Below are 17009 nucleotides of genomic sequence, written 5' to 3' on the forward strand. Positions count from 1 at the left end.
TGACATAATTAGTTTAATAAAAGAAGGTGGGAAATTAAGAGTGATTAAAGTATTATGTAATAAACGACCATTCTAATTTGTCAAAAGCTTTTTCCAGATCCAATTTTAAAAGCATGTTTAAATTATTACCTTTCATTTTTTGAAATTTGGTAATGATTTCTTGTACAATAATAGTAGTGTCAACTGCCCTTTTATTTTTCTGGAAGCTAGATTGAGTAGGGTGAATAATATGTTCCATAACAGGTTTTAGTCTGTTTACAATTATTTTTGTAATTATCTTATAGATCGTATTACAAAGACTGATAGGCCGAAATTGCGATATTGTGGATGCATTCTTATTTTTGGGTATTAAGAAAATAAAAGTAGTATTAATAGAAGGGTCAATCTGATGGTCGTAGAAAAATTTATGACAATAAAATTAACAGAGTTACCAATTATGTCCCAATATTTTTGATAAAATAAAGGATGAAGCCCGTCCGGTCCAAGTGCTTTGAGAGCATTAAAAGATTGAATAACATTTATAATTTTCCAGTCTTGCAATAGATTTGTTAAATAAGATTGATCATGCGATGTTAAAACATTGAAAGGTGTATACTATTCTTTTTAAGAGAAGTTATTTTTTGAGTAGTAAAGAGATGTTGATAGTACTATGTAATATAATCCTTAATGTGATAAGGTCAGTTATCCAATTGCCCCCTTGATCTTGAATCACAGTTATATGATTATGTCTCTTTCGATTGAGAGTACTAAGATGAAAAAATTTTGTTTTGAGTCACCATCATTTAACCAGTAAATACGTGACTTTAATTTCCAAAAATCCTCCTCAAGCCTAAGGATATTAAATTACACAGTTAATGTGTATTCTAGGTTATGTAAAAAAATACTAGTTGGATAATTGATAGAGGATGGAATACCACTTAAACGAGCCAGTATTTTCTTTTTACGTTGAAATATATTACCAAAAGTGGATTTATTCCATTCTTGTACTGTAGTAGTGAATTGATTAATAGCAGGTATTAAATGTAAATTTTCTAGCCATACTTGTTGAACTACGGATGGAAAAGTAGGGTGTGTAGTCCAAATAGTTTCAAAATAAAAAAAAATTCGAGGTAATGGGCAGTACTGTAGTTCTAATTTAACAGGAAAATGATCTGAGTGGGTACGGGGAAGATGTATAACCAATGCATCAGGGTATTGTTTTAGCCAATCATAATTAGCCAGAATACGATCAATACGTTCAAGTATATTACTACTATTATGCCTACCATTCGTTCAGGTATAACGACTGCCTTTGTATCCCAAATCAGTGAGATAACAATAATTTATACAGTCTAAAAATTTATTAGATCTTGAATTATTAATAGATAAACCACCAAATTTATCATCTGCATGTAGAATCTCATTAAAATCACCACCTAATAACCAAGGGCCCTTATAATTATCATATACACACATGATATTATGCCATAATGAGGGTCTAGTTGGTAAGTCATTATCAGCATATATGGTAGTAAATAAACATTTAAAGGGAAAAGGAAGCACCTGAACATGGCAGTGTATTTCCTGCATAGTGGTGGCCACTGGTTCCACATGAAGCACATTTGACAACCATAAGATAACAATTCCTCCAGCTGACTAATAGCAGCAACCTCAATCATACCAGTGAAATTAAAATCCTCCTTGACTATTTGGTGGCTTTGACAGTGTGTTTCCAGCAATACAACCAGAGATGGTCGATTGTAGTGAAGTAATGAACGAAAATTCCTTCTGAAATTATCTGACTGAGCAGCCCTACAATTCCAGATAATAAAATTCATATGATTGTCAGTTGGTTCAAATAGTTTACTGCTCCTGTGATTCCTATGTGTACTTGTATGTCCTGGTCGAAGAAGAAACGTGGGAAGTAGAAGCATTGCATACTTCCCCACGTCTGGATTTGTAGTTGGACTTAGTCGAAATGATGTTGTTAGGAGATTCGAAGGACACCTTATGTATATTTTTCTTTCGTGCTCCTCCTTCTGGACAAAGACCTTGATTCCATCGAGACATGCATGAATTGGATGTGTTTCTCTGTTGTAAACGGCTGCTGCTTCTAGTCCTGCTTGAAAGTTTAGGTCTTATTCTACTGGATTGGGATTGTATGGTGGTGAGTGAGTTGGTGATAGAGCTGAGGTTGGAGCTTTTACTGGTTCCAGTGGTGGTGGAATTTATGGTGGATCCTAGTATGGCTGGATCCATGGGGTTGCAGGAGTGAGAATGGGGTAAAAGGGCATCTGAAGAAGGTGTGGGTGAAGATGGAGTGGATCCCAATAAGGTGTTGGGAGAGGAGGTGGATGGTATGGTGCAAGATAAGGTGCCTGCATCATTGACCAGTGGTATCGTCCATATATTTCTGTCCCTAATTGCATGCCCTCCACTACTATTTGTGCAAGGTCCCTTGGATGATTGATGAGAATTGTCACCTCTTGATGGTTGACTTCCATCGTGAAAGTTAGAGCGTGGTTCTGTAATCCTGTCTCGAGCCAAGAGGTGAGATGTGTTGGTGCATATGGAGTTTGAGAAGTACATACAATGTGTCATGACCCAAATTCCACTAAGGGTCGTGATGACATCGGACGCCGCTGTCAGGCAAGCTAACCCAAATGCTTAATTAAATTCTCGTTTTAATAATTTTGAAAACTATGATTTTCCTTCAATTTCACTAGTAAAAGATAATCATTCCCAATCAAATATGAATATTAAGAAGTTAATACAAGATAACCCATAATCATCCCAGAACCCGGTGTCACAAGTGCATGCGCATTTACTAGGAAATGAAATAAAATACAGTAACTCTGGAATACAAGGTGGACAGAAATGAAAACATCGTAAAATACTCTGAAGGGGACTCTGCTAGCTGCGGGTCGTCTCGATTAATGCAGCTCACCTAAGTCTCAATATCAACCATGCCGCTATGCCACCAAGCCACTAGCCACATATGAACCTGTGCAATATAAATGCACAGCAAGCATAGTATGAATACGAAAACAACGTGTACCCAATGCGTATCCCGTCTAATTTCGAAGAAGTAGAGACGGGAGGTCGATTTCGACACTTACTAGCGGTCCAATGATAATATATTACAAATATGAGGAGATCAGGGAATTAAATAAAACAACAATTATAATTCATAAAGCCAGATAGCAGGTAAACAACTTCCCAAATAATGGATTTCCAAAGATTTACTTTTCATTATCTTTATCAATTTCTTCGGCCAGGAAAGACAAATGTCATCATTTATAAATCTCAAGAAACAATACAAGCATGCGCATATCATGCCGAGGTCGTACGGCCTGATTCAACAGAAATGTAAAATGTGCACTGTAGAGGGTCGAACGGCGCGAACCATAGATGCATCTATTACCCCGCTCGGGAATCATCCATGCAACGCGGTCAACATAAAATAAACAAACACCCTGCTCACGAATCATACATGCGACGCAGGTACACATAGAATCACATATTCAAACAGTTAATCAAGACTTCATTAGGGAACAACTATCTAAGGAAAATCCAAATTCTCCTTTTGTAACGATTTAAGAAAAATGAAGTTTAATCCTTATAGATATTCATTTACCTATTTGATAGAATTTAAGCAATTCAAACCGTCAATAGGATTACAAATATTTCCAAGTACATCATGTTTTAGGGTCCTAGACTACCCGGACAATATCATAATAGTAGCTACGCACGGACTCTCGTCACTTTGTGCATACGTAGCACCCACAAATAGGAGAACATAACAAATTATTTCACTTGTGGGGACAATTCCCTATTACAAGGTTAGAAAGGAGACTCACCTCACTCCGAAGCCTATATTCAGATTCAAGAATGCGCTTTAACCTCCAATTTAGAGACGAACAATCCAAAACTATTCAAATAGGATAAGAACTAGTCAATACATGCTCAAAAGTTCATATTCTAATTATTAAACCATTTTTCCTACCCTAAATGCAAGGTTCCTAAAATTCATCCCCGGGCCTACGTGCCCGGATTCCGGAACATTTTGAAGAAAATTGTTACCCATAATCTAAGGATCAAGAATATATGATTTTTATTCCATTCCTTAATAAATTTCGTGGTTAAATCTTGTCTTTACCAAATTCTAGGTTTATCATCTAAAACTCTTGATTTTCCCTAATTTTCACATGTTAATCTATCCATAATCTATGTATTTCACTCATGTTGTGTAGAAATTACTTACCTCAAAGTGCTAGGTGAAAACCTTCTTCCAAAAGCTCCAACAATCGCCTATGAGGATGAAGGAAAGTGAGTTAAAAGGTTTAAGTCTCGAAATTAATAGCTGTGCACAGGGCCTCAAATGTCGCATTTGTGACACCTGGTTTGCAAATGCGACGGTCGCAAATGCGACGGTCGCAAATGTGACAAACCCATCGCAATTGCGAACATGGGCCTCCCCTGCCAAGGTCGCAAATGCGACCAAGAGCTCGCAAATGCGAACCCTGCTGAGGTAGCAAATGCGATCAAATTGTCTCAAATTCGAACTCTGCCTCAGGCCAGGCTCCTTCACAAATGCGAAGCCTCACTCGAAAATGCGAACTATTTCTCGCATTTGCGAGACATGCAACTGCTACCAAAAATACCAGAAAATCTGGTGTGTTTCAACTCCTCCCGCACATCCGAAACTCACCCGAGGCCCCGAGGACCCCAACCAATCATACCAACCAGTCCCAAAATACATTACGGACTTGCTCGAGGCCTCAAATCATATCGAACAACGCTAAAACCATGAATCGCACTCCAATTCAAGCTTAATGAACTCTAAAATTTCCAACTTCTACTTTCGGATTGACCTCAAATTTTTCACACAATTCATATTTGACATTACGGACCTACTCCTACTTCCAAAATTGGATTCCGACCTCGATATCAAAAGGTCCATTTCCGGTCAAACTTCTCAAAAACCTTCAAATTTCTATCTTTAGCCAAATGACTCCAAAATGACCACGGACCTCCGAATTCACTTCCGATTGCGCTCCCAATACCAGAATCACCATACGGAGCTATTCCCAGACTCAGAATCCCAAACAGATATTGATAACACTGAAATGCACTTCAACCCAAACTTATGAAATTTCTTCCAAAATGTTAACTTCCACAATAGGCGCCAAAACGCTCTCGGATTATCCAAACCCCAATTCGGACATATGCCCAAGTACGAAATCATCATACAAACCTGCTCGAACCTTTAAATCTCGATTCTGAGGTCGTTTACTCTAAAATCCAATCTTAGTCAATTCTTTCAACTTAAAGCTTCCAAAATGAGAATTCCCCTTCCAAATCAACTCTGAATTCCCCGAAATTCGATTCTGACCACGCATACAAGTCATAATACCTGAAATGAAGCTGCTCATGGCCTCAAACTGCTGAATGGCATGCTATAGCTTAAAACAACCGGTCGGGTCGTTACACAATGGTATTGGGCTCCATTATCAGATGTGGAGGAGGAAGGGAGAAGGGAGTGTGGTTGTGATGGAGACGATGAGTGGTCTACCTGGTTATATTTTGTTGTTTGTAGGTAATTGAGATGTGGGGAGAACATCTTTTAGATTGAGAGACTTGGAGAGTAGTTTGAGTGGAGTAATTTGTTTAAGTGTATTAGGTTGTCCGGATTTGAAAGAACTATAGAAGAATCTATATCTATGGTGGAGAGAGGCGGTTTGATTGACTGATGTATAGTTTGTGTGTTTGAATGATTTGAAGAGGTGAGAAAATCATCATGACCTAGTTGCATGAGAGCTACAATAGGGTTAGGCAAAGGTGATGGTATTCCGAGTGTTGGATAATTGGGTAGAAGTTGTATTAGGTTTTCTTGGGGTAGTGAGTAAGGTGTATTTGGACAGTGTATTGTGCCTTGCATGTGTGATTGACTAACGTGGCTATCTGCATGGCTTAGAATAGGTATTGAGTGACAGTCTTTTTCTAATTGGGCCGAGTGAGAAAACACTTGAGTGGAATTTATGGGAGTTAATTGGCTATTTTCAGCATTATGAGTAATAGGATTGGACTTATCAGAATCATTAGGAAGTAATGTAGTAAATTTATTAGTGGTTGAAAGGAGAGTTATAGACGGTTTAGAGATATTTGTAGGATTAAGAGTATTAATGTTTGATTTTGTAAAAGGAAGAGTGCTAGGAGTAATTGACACGGGCTTACCTAAAGAACTTTTAGGTTTAGCACCCAAAGGAGGCACTTGTTGTAATTGATTTGCATTATTAGAATTGAGTTTCATGAATTTTTTTTGGAAATTGCACTGTCTTCCATTCTTCAGTAGCAGGGATGTGGTTAGGGTTAGGAATGGTTGATTGGTTGATGTTAGCGGTAGCATTATGATGTTCATCTTGAAATTGATAGGTAAACGCTCTTTGATTGTGCCCCATCCGACCACATTTAGTACATAGCAAATTTAATCCTTCATAGAGGATATTTTGCTTATGATTTCCAATGTAAATATGTGTTCGTAAGAGTTGATCCAATGGTATTTCAACACATAATCTGGCATATCTTCCTCTTATTGTTGAGGAGGTACAAGTATCAACAGTTAATAATTTTCCAATTTTATTACCAACTTTCTGAATAATCTGAAAATCATAAAATTCAGTAGGTAATTCAGGTAATCGCAACCATATAGTAGAGTAATTGATTTTGGTTTCAGAAGCCATAAACTTTGGTTCCCATTGGCGAATGGATAGAAAGTGATCTAAAATGTACCAAGGTCTATCATGTAAAGCATGAGACTTATTTTCTTCCTTTTAAAATTTAAGAAAGAAAAAAATCTGATCCTAAATCAATGAGAGGTAGATTTTTAGTAGGTTGTCATAAGGTATAGATTTTTTGCCGGAGTATTTGATGTGCAATCTTATGAACATAAACCTTAACAATTACTGCATGTTGCCAAGGTTTGTAAATCCTATTTTTTTCTTCAAGAGAAAGTGGAATGAAATTAGAGGGATCAGATGCAACCAATCTAGGGTTTAAAGGTTCATATTGGGTATATGGTGTATATGTATCATTATGGGAGGTTAGGGTATGAAGATACGATTTAGTAGTAGACTTAGTAGGTTCATGCATATCAAAGGTTCATGCATATCAATAATCATGTTGTTATTTGGATTGTTATTGGAATGGGTTGGTGTATCTGAATCGATAAGGATATTTGGGGGGGGGAGGGGTTTAGGGGGTATGAACTCGGAAGAAGCAGATTGTTGGGATTTCATGTAGAGATAGTTTTTTGTATCCCTATTTTAATGGGATTGAGTGATTTTCTGGCAGAAAATGTATTTATTTAGTTGCCATGCCATGAATGTAAAATAATGAGTGCTGCTAGGTTTTTAAAACTTTTACTCAAATATTACCTATTTATATTTTTTCCACTTTCGAAAATGGGGCCAACCCATCCTAACCGATCAAATTTCATGATCCCTAAAACTTGGGTTGGGCTGTGCTAGCCTATTTTGACACGATATCCAACTTTCTTAAAGAAAGATAAAATAAATGATAATAATTTTTATTTTTTTCCACCAATCTCAATTTCAAAATGCAACATACAAAGAAAGCTGACAAGGAACACTCTGGATTCCAGAAAATGCTACAGGAAACCAGTCTTCCTCCACAGTTAGAATACTGAGTATGTTTTGTACTAATCTCTGTGCATTTGTCGCCCCTGAATCATCTCTTTCCAATAATCTAATAGTCCCTTTTTTCACTTCTCATCATTCTCGAATCTCAATAAACAGTCAAATATTGACTGCAATTATCTCAAAAAATCCCCAAGTTTTCACTAATCAATCCCTATAACCCCATGAAAATGTCTCTCAGATTCTCCTTTTCTCTCATTGTATTGTCTCTAATCTCTGTCCTCTGTGCAGCCGGAGACAGCAGCGTCGCCCGCGGCGGCGATGACGTCGGAGGAGCGACGGTGGAGTTATGGTGTGTGGCAAAGAACAACGCTGATGATGCTGCTCTACAGTCCGCTATAGATTGGGCTTGTGGGCCAGGTGGTGCTAGTTGTGGGCCTATTCAGACCGGTGGGCCGTGCTACGACGCTTCCGATATCCTGCGAACTGCGTCGTTTGCCTTCAATGATTACTTCCTTAAACATGGCATGACCGATGATAGCTGTAATTTCGCAAACTCAGCTGCTCTCACTTCTCTTAATCCCAGTGAGTATTATTAACTTGCATTTTATTATAATTTCATAACATAGTTCGTGCCTGTTTTTTTTTCCTTTCTAATTTTCTATTTTTTAATTTTCAGGTCATAATGGTTGTAAATTTCCATCGAGGTAATTACTGTAATATCTGGTAATAGATCTTTAGTTTAACTTGTAGAAAAAGGCGGTTGTAGATCTGGAATTTTGAAATTTAATTCAGTGGGTAGTACTAGTGCACCCACAATATTTTTTTGTTGTTGATGTTTTCAAACTTAGCACCAATATATGTGTGTGTATTATAAATTCAGTTATATACCAGTCGAGATGAAGGTAATTGTTGCATTCACCCATTGGGAGAAATTCAAAACTAGCCTGATTTATAAGTGGTCATTCAAAAATAGCCACAGTTTCAAAAGTAATCGAAATTTAGCCACTTTTTATGTAAAGATAAATCTGAATGAAAATACTGTTCAAAATCCGAAAAAATATTTCAATATAATATACTGGAACTCCATATAAGTATACAGGAGTTCCAGTATAATATACTGGTACAACATAATATACTGGAGATTGGAGCATCAGTGCTCCAATCTCCAGTATATTATACCGGAACTTTCCACGCGTTGGAGTTCCAGCATAATATGCTGGGAGTTCATATACATGTGCACCGATCTTCAGTATATTATGTTGAAACTTTCTGTGTTGCAGCAAAATAATAGCTATTTTTCAATGACTTTGTAAACGCTGACTATTTTTGAATGATCAGTCCTAAAACTGGCTAACCCGTGCTATTTTTACGGTGCCAACATAGTAGATTTGTCCAGCGAGTTTACGGGTTCAACCGAACCTACTACTTTGGCTCAAACCATGAATACGTTGTGTAAAAGAAATTCTAAATGCACATATGTAATAGATCAATCACACACACACTATATATAGTCTTTTGACCGTAAGTTTTGAAGTCACCTATGTGATTGATACTTTCTAGAATGTCTCGATTCATATACTGCAATGTCAATTTGTCATCAGAATTGAAGAAGAATTATCTATTACTACTGCATTTGCTCAAACTTTGTTAATTTGGCTTGGCTTTTGATGATCTCTTCTAGTTGCCTACTACTTGTCATGAATGGATGAATAAACGTATGCTCCCATACCATGTTATTTTGAAACTTTAGTAAGCACAAGTGCTCAACATCACGCGAGATATTGGTCAGGTATTTGAGCATGGTGCTAATTGAAAGGATGGTGTCAAAAGTTGTTGTTACATGCTCCTCCTATAAATATAGATACTTATTTGAATCATAGTTAACTTTGTAAATATAATAAAAGATAGAAACTTTGCAAATTGTATTTGTAGCTTTCTTTGCCAATCGTTCCAAAAAGTCCTTTTTGCCAAAGTCCTCTGAAAGGACATTCTTGAATCTCTGCTGTATCTTACTCTTCAGCTTTTGAGGTAAACAATCTGCTTTATTGTTGCAGCTTGAGTAGGAGTAGTGGAAGCTTTAATGGATCAATAACTACAGGGTTAGGTTCAGCTTCTGAAGATATAAGTAGCAGCACTCCTACACTCAGTAGTTGGATTTTCAACTTGATGGCTATTAATCTGTTGTCTGCAACTCTACTAATTTTGTGAGGTCATACAAGTTTTAACTCCATTGTATGTACTGTAGAGCATAAACAAGTTTTTCGTAGAGAAGTTCAGAAGCTCCAGGTAGCTGATGTTGTTCCACGGGCTCTCCAGCATTAAACAGTATGTAATCCAAATTTTAGAAATTCAAGTTTCCCTTTTTGGAATATATTGTGAATTGTGAATTGTCTCTATTTGTCATTGCATAGGCAAGGCAAACTGATACTTGAAATGAATTGCTAGTCTACCTTTTAGTTTCTATCTTGTGACACCTTAAGCGAATCCACATCGACAAAACATTGGAGACAAAATATTGGAGAGATGCTGGGTATATAAGTAAACAAGTTTTATACCTTACTGACGCGTTTTAAAGGGGGCATTTGCATCTATACCCGTTTTTTGTGTCACGTTTTAACTTGTACCCGCTTTGCAAAAAAAATTGCAAGCGTACCCGCTTTTTTGCATAACTTCAGCATACAGGGCTAAAGTAGCAAAGACAATCATGCAAAACTTCAGCATTCTAGTAGTCGGGCCTGAAGTTCAGCTCTAGAGCTGAAGTTTTTGTTTTGTAACTGGCGAACTTCAACTCTAGAGCTGAAGTTTTGTTTTTGCAACTGGCAAAAGTTTTGTTTTGTAAGTGGCGAGCTAGAGCTGAAGTTTTTGTTTTTGTAACTGGCGAACTTCAGCTTTAGAGCTAAAGCTTTTGTTTTGTAACTGGCGAACTTCAGCTCTAGAGCTAAAGTTTTTGTTCTAGAGCTGAAGTTTTTGTTTTTGTAACTGGCGAAATTTTTGTTTTGTAACTGTCTGAAGTTATTTGGAAGCTAGCTTTAGAATAGGATCTGCTCAAATAAGCTGGGGTTCCATCCATCAAACAACTTGCTAGTTTATTAAAATATTTGGGGTAGCGGCAATAATCTTTGTAGATTAGACAAACCAACTATTGTTGTATATAGTGTTTGCTAAATAAAACTCTGTAACTTGCTATTAATGCTGGATAACGTATTTCCGATATCTCTATGTTCAGCGGTCCAGACCGCTACTCTGTATCTTACTGACGCAACAATTATAATTTGTAGCAGCAGAAAAAAGAAAGAAGAAGAAGAAAACGAAGGAGGAGAAAGATGACTGAAGTTATTTAAAAAGTGGGTACAAGTTAAAAGTTTTTTAAAAAAATGGGTTGCAATTTTTACGTTTTAAAGTCGTGCAGGCCTAGACCCAAAGCGGGCAATATCAGTGGTGGGCTAGACTGTTACATATGGTATCAGAGCTACTCCGCGTGCAACCTTGCACGATGGTGGGGCAAACCTCGGCAAGGACGCTGAGTCCCTAAGGGGAGGGGGAGTGTATGTGACACCCTAGGCGAATCTCACATCGACAAATACAGAGATGCTGAGTATATAAGTAAACAAACCTTATACCCTAATGATACGTTTTAAAGCCGTCGGAACCTAAACCCAAAGCAAACAATATCACTAGTGGACTGAGCTGTTACATATCTGCATCACCTTGAGTTCAAGGTGGCCCTTTGTAATCAAGTGTTAACTCATCGTCTCGTCATACCAATCAGACTAGCTCAACAGGTCAGGTCAAGGTGTCGAAATCTTCAAATTTTAAGTTTAGGATTTTGGGTTTAGGGCTTAAAAGGCAATTTTCTTTTAATTTACCTGCATTCTATCAAAGCAAGAAGAAACAACAAGAACAATGATTGTGCCTTACACATGACTTATGAACAGGTTAGACAGAGACAAGTCACTCATATTTCAAAGTTGAATTCAGCACTTCACTTTGAAAAAGAAAATGGGAAAAACTTAAATGATGAATAGAGATTACAAATATTAATAAAAAGATTGTACTAAATAAATGTGTCCGCTGAAGCTCTACACAACGGACAAACTTTTTTCTTCAGCAGCCACTGCTTGATGCAGTCCAGATGAAACTCATGTTCACATTGAAGTTTCCCTATGATGTCTCCATTTTTATACTCAAGCTGGCAAAACCAGTGACTCAGTTAGCATAGAAAGATGGTCAAACTCTATATAATCAACTGCTTATTTAGTAAAAAGAACAAAAATTTTATGGGATTTTTTGCTTTGTTACTTACTATGCAGATTGCACATGTTTCTGGCTCCTCATCATCAGCTCCTCGATCTGGACGCTCGTCAAGATCTATATCCATTACAGGAATATAATGCATTCTTATTTTTAGGTACCTTGACATTCGAACCCTTTCATAGCTATAGTTATCATCAAGCACTGATAATGCCACTGGCATTGTTGTTTGCTGAGAATTATGTAGTTGACGTCTCCATGGTTGCCAGTAAAAGAGATTAACTGGTGCATTCGGGACATATCGTGGATTTCCATTGTTGTAGGGTAGATGATTAGGGCGTGACATGTTTTGTTGAACTAATAATTGGTTGGATTTTCTTGGTCTCAATGTGGTATTAGTGAAATACAGTAGCAAATTTGATTCAAGGAAAAGAACCAGCAGCAGGTCGGAAAATTAAACAATAGAATAGAGTGATGAACACAAAGGATTTAGGATTGAGGCTACTATGTTTATGTCTCTACCTTAGATTATATAGAATTGAAGAAGATATGCCCAATTTGACTGGGATTCGGATTTGGGTTTTATTGAAAGGTTACTTTCCTTGTACTTCTTGTTCAGTTTTTGGCCCTTAAAGGAGGCCGAGTTCCAATGTAAGAGCCTGAATATGGAAGCAATCCAATAAATTGACACACGTTTAGACAAATTACTTGCTATCTGAAAAGGTCGTTAATTCTACAAAATATACGCGGCTATGCGCTAGTATTACGTGAAAAGGTTTGAGAAAAATAAATAGAAAGGGTCACAATTTACAAATAATATTTTACAATTTTTTCCTTCCCTGCAATGAAAACACTATTTTCATCCTAAAACTCTAGTTGACAAAATTGTTACCACCTTGATATCGACTCATTACGTCTTGGATAGAAGAACAACAAAGATTCTATGTGAAAATACAAGAGGGAGATGAATTGTAACTGTTAAAACTTAATCGCTTATTAGTTGACTGATTAATCGAGTAGTTGACTAGCTATAATAACTTAACAGTTATAATGACAGAAAGTAAATTGCAGAAGGTAAATGCAGGAATTAAAGACACCAGAATTTTATACTGGTTCGGATTCAATGTGAATCCTAGTCCAGTCCCCTTGAGTTGCAAGGGAGTTCTCTTTCAGTAAATATGTTTCTCCGAGTACAGTTGAAGTGAGTTGACAGCACAGTTTCTCTAGCACTCGTTACTTTGTGATACAATGTCTCACCAGTGTTATACTCTCCTTTTTTCTCTGACTTGTTACACAGCAGATCCTAGTGAACTACAATATTTGTTTGCAGTAGAATAAAGAGAGTGGTTTTTGGTTTGATCAAAGTATGTCTGACTAGGGTCTAAGACTGGGTATAAATACTTTAATGACGATCGAAGCTTGACAACCCAAGAGATTTGATCCTTGGAAAAAGATTGATTCTTTCCAAGAATAAGATAGCTAGCCGTTACTTTTCCTTGATTTCCTTTCTTCAGCAGATGTATGTAATGAAAACTTGCTCCTTGATTGTTGGTTCTTCCAAAATTAGTCGCGTACCAATCTTTACAGAATCTTCGATCTTCCGGAATGCTGCCCTTGATTTCTGCCTTAAGTTTAGGCTTGCTTGATTTTCTCCATCGCAGCTGATCGATACTCTTTGCTGATTGATTGGCTGATTGGATTCATTCCAGATTTACGAGTCCTTTCCTTAGGCGTCCAGATTTGCTGATTGTATTGTAATCTTTGCTGATTGATTTCTTTCCTTAGTCATCAGGATTGACTCCAGCAGTCTTGTAGTATCTTCTTGACTCATTGTAATTGATTTCCTGCATATGTATATTATTTGCATCATTAAAACTGGATCTAACAATCTCCCCCTTTTTGATGATGACAAAATAATATATAAATGTAAACACCAGTCGACTTCCCTGTGTTTTACTCCCCCTTAATGTATGCAGTTGACTGGTCCATGATACTCCCCCTCAATGACAGACTCGACTTCTGTACCTGTACCAATATAACCTATACTTTTTCTCCCCCTTTTTGGCATCAGCAAAAAGGGAACAAGACAAGAAATAAACAGAATAGATAGCATTGAAGCAGAAAAGTTATAGTGATCATCCAACGGCTGGGAAAACAGCCCACAAAAATAGCACATCAAAAAATAAAAATTATCCAAAGGCTGAAAACACAGCCCCAAACCAGCAGAGCAAAAGAAATTGTCTTAAAAACATCCACATTAACAGCACAGAAGGTAAGTAAGGGTGTTGCAGATGGCCTCCTTCAACTGTTCAAAGCTCGCATTGGCTGAGATACTCACTCCATCCAACTTGTCATGAATCTCCCTGAAGGTTTGGACAACATTCTCCCTGACTCTGAGAACAACAACTCTAATTTTGGACACATCATACCCTGTTTCCTTGGAAATAGCATGAATATCACCAACAGTAGACTGAGTGGTGGTGAGAAGATTTTTGATTTCAGAGAGTTGAGAGTCAATAGCACGAAGATTTTCACCAAGATCAGGATTGTCAAGACTAGGATGAGGGACAAAGGGTGAAGGTTTGGGCTCTATAGGGGCATGCTTTGCTTCATTATCGTGCTTCTTAACCCAGGAGCCTTTGACACTCACATATCCCATGCTAGCAAAGGCTCTAGAATTGTAGGACTTGGAGACAGTAATGAAGGGATAGTTGGACAGGGAAATTTGATGAGCTTCCAAAATGTGAGTGATTGCCATGCCATAGGGTAGACTGGAAGGATATTCAGCACTTTCGATCATGAAATTGATAACCCAGGAGGAAAGCTTGATTTTGAGTTTGGTGACGAGGCAATAGACGAAGAATTGTCTCTTTGGGAGAAGGTTTAAAAGGAACCAGTATGGGGAAGAAAAGTAGCTGCCACAATGTGGGCCAGAACCCGAGTTTCAAAACTAACATCACTGGGACCTAATTGGTTTGGAAGGGGGTCAGAGGGACACTCAACGATACACTTTTTGGCTTGGTCAAAGGAAATTTCAAAGTCATCAGGCCAGGTATTTTTAAACAGCGTAGGAAAACCAGAACAACGACACTGAAAAATCAAATCAAATAGGGCACAATCAAGAACAATATGCTTACCTAACACTAGAGATTCCAACCTATCAGGTTTACTAGAACGAAGATTTGCATAAAATATTTTTACCAGGGGTTCATATACCTTAGGCGGAGGAATAAAGAAGAACTTAGCCCAACCTTGATAAATGAAAAGATCTTTGACCTCGCAATTGAGGTCTTCTATGTCGTCAAGGTTGACAACCCTTCCATGAGCAATGGGCTTGTCTTTCAGAGCAATGAAGAAATCCTTATTTGGGGAATCCCAGAAATTGAGGTCAGATTCAAGAGAGGCAGAGAAATCAACCTTTGATTTTCTTGGGGTAGACGAAATAGGGGGTTCTTCCATGGGTCGCTTACCTAAAGCTTTTTCTCCTAGGAGTTGTGAGTGTTCAGAGAAATCTACCTGAGAAGAGGCGAAACCCTCAGAGTGATCGGACCTTAGATCTACTTGTTCTGGGGGCATAGAAGGGGGTTTTTCTTTGGAGTGGGTGCTCTTTCTGGTAGAAGCAGAGGGAGTTTTGGGATGTTTGGCCATTGTAGAGAGGAGTTTCATCTGAAATTTTGGAGAAGAGATAGAGATGAAAGTGATTGATAAGGGTTCTTCGCCTTAAGAAGAGGGTTTCTAATGGTTGAGTACATGAAAGGAAAAGTTGTAAGTTGAAAAGACGTGATGATTGGCTTTCCAACTTTGAACTACGAACTGATGTGATAGAAGAGAAAAGAGAGGGAAAAACGGAGGCGTAATTAATGCATGGGTAAAGGACAATTATTGCAAAAAAATTATCAGTGCACATAGGTCCTAAGGGTTATTAGTAATGCAAATAATACCAAGTAAATTTCTTAAATCACAAAATCTTTCTTCTAATAACGGTTTAGTAAAAATATCAACTAGTTGATTAGAGGTTCCAACAAAAGATATTTCTATGTCTCCCTTAAGGACATGATCTCTAATAAAATGATGTTTAATATCTATATGCTTTGCTCTAGAATGATGCACATGATTCTTTGAAAGGAAAATAGCACTAGAGTTGTCACAAAAAAATTGTTTAGGCTTAAACGAAAGTTCATAGTCACCCAGTTGATGAGACATCCACAGTAGTTGTGCGCAGCATTGTCCAATAGCAATGTGTTCAGCTTCAGTAGTAGACAATGCAACTGATGCTTGTTTTTTACTGTCCCAGGATATTAATGCATTTTCCTATAATTGACATGTACCACTTGTGCTCTTTCTATCATCCTTGTCACCTGCAAGGTCAGCATCTGAAAAACCTTCTAATTTAAAAGAGTTACAACGAGGGTACCATAATCTATGAGATATAGTCCCAATGAGATATCGAATGATTCTTTTTACGGCAGTCAAATATGATTCCTTGGGAGCTGACTGAAAACCTGGCACATTTACATACGTTGGACATAATATATGGCCGACTTGCTGTCAGGCACAACAGTGATCTAATCATTCTACGATACTTAGTTTCATCAATAGGAATACTCTGTTCATCTCTGTCTAGATTTGTGGAAGGGCTCATTGGTGTGCCGATTGATTTTGCATTGCCCAAATTTTTGAATGCTCTTTTGTGTATTTGGTGTGACATATGAAGGTCCCTTCTTCAGATTGTTGAATTTGTAGCCCAAGGACAAACGTGAGCTCACCCATCATACTCATTTCGAATTCACTTTGCATAAGATTTAAAAATTCCTTGCACATGAAAGGGTTAACACTACCAAATATAATATCATCGACATAAATTTGAATAATGAGATTACCTTCCGACGATCGTTTAATGAATAAGGTAGTACCTATTTTACCTCTTGTAAAGCCATGATCAACAAGAAAGGAACCCAGTCTATCATACCAAGCACGTGGAGCTTGTTTTAGCGCATACAATGCCTTAGTGAGCTTGTATACATGGTATGGAAATTTTGAATATACAAAACCTGGAGGTTGTTTCACATATTATACTTCTTCTTCGATAAATCCATTCAAAAGGCACTTTTAACATCC

At 37.5% G+C, this 17009-nt stretch overlaps 1 protein-coding gene across 2 annotated transcripts; it reads left to right on the forward strand.

Moving 5' to 3' along the window:
* Nucleotides 1–7694: 7694 nt before the first annotated feature.
* Nucleotides 7695–12558, forward strand: LOC104221689 (PLASMODESMATA CALLOSE-BINDING PROTEIN 5-like). Of its 2 annotated transcripts, XR_709789.2 has the most exons (4): nt 7695–8222; nt 8317–8344; nt 9695–9965; nt 11951–12558. XR_709789.2 is itself a non-coding variant. In XM_009772802.2 (3 exons), exons 1-3 carry the CDS (start codon nt 7862–7864, stop codon nt 9846–9848), a joined length of 543 nt encoding a protein of 180 aa, XP_009771104.1. In that variant the 5' UTR covers nt 7695–7861; the 3' UTR covers nt 9849–10036. The 2 variants fall into 2 exon arrangements, 1 of the variants encoding a protein (XP_009771104.1); XM_009772802.2 differs by lacking the exon at nt 11951–12558 and having other exon boundaries at nt 9695–10036.
* Nucleotides 12559–17009: the final 4451 nt, after the last annotated feature.

Source organism: Nicotiana sylvestris, chromosome 6 (genome assembly GCF_000393655.2).
Source record: "Nicotiana sylvestris chromosome 6, ASM39365v2, whole genome shotgun sequence".
NCBI classification, from domain to species: domain Eukaryota; kingdom Viridiplantae; phylum Streptophyta; class Magnoliopsida; order Solanales; family Solanaceae; genus Nicotiana; species Nicotiana sylvestris.

Bases quoted from the DNA above. Each gene is read 5' to 3' on its own strand.
- LOC104221689 (XM_009772802.2), top strand. From the start codon at position 7,862: ATGAAAATGTCTCTCAGATTCTCCTTTTCTCTCATTGTATTGTCTCTA. The intron at 8,223-8,316 runs GTGAGTATTATT...TTTAATTTTCAG, and splicing joins TCTCACTTCTCTTAATCCCA to GTCATAATGGTTGTAAATTT. The intron at 8,345-9,694 runs GTAATTACTGTA...TTATTGTTGCAG, and splicing joins GGTTGTAAATTTCCATCGAG to CTTGAGTAGGAGTAGTGGAA.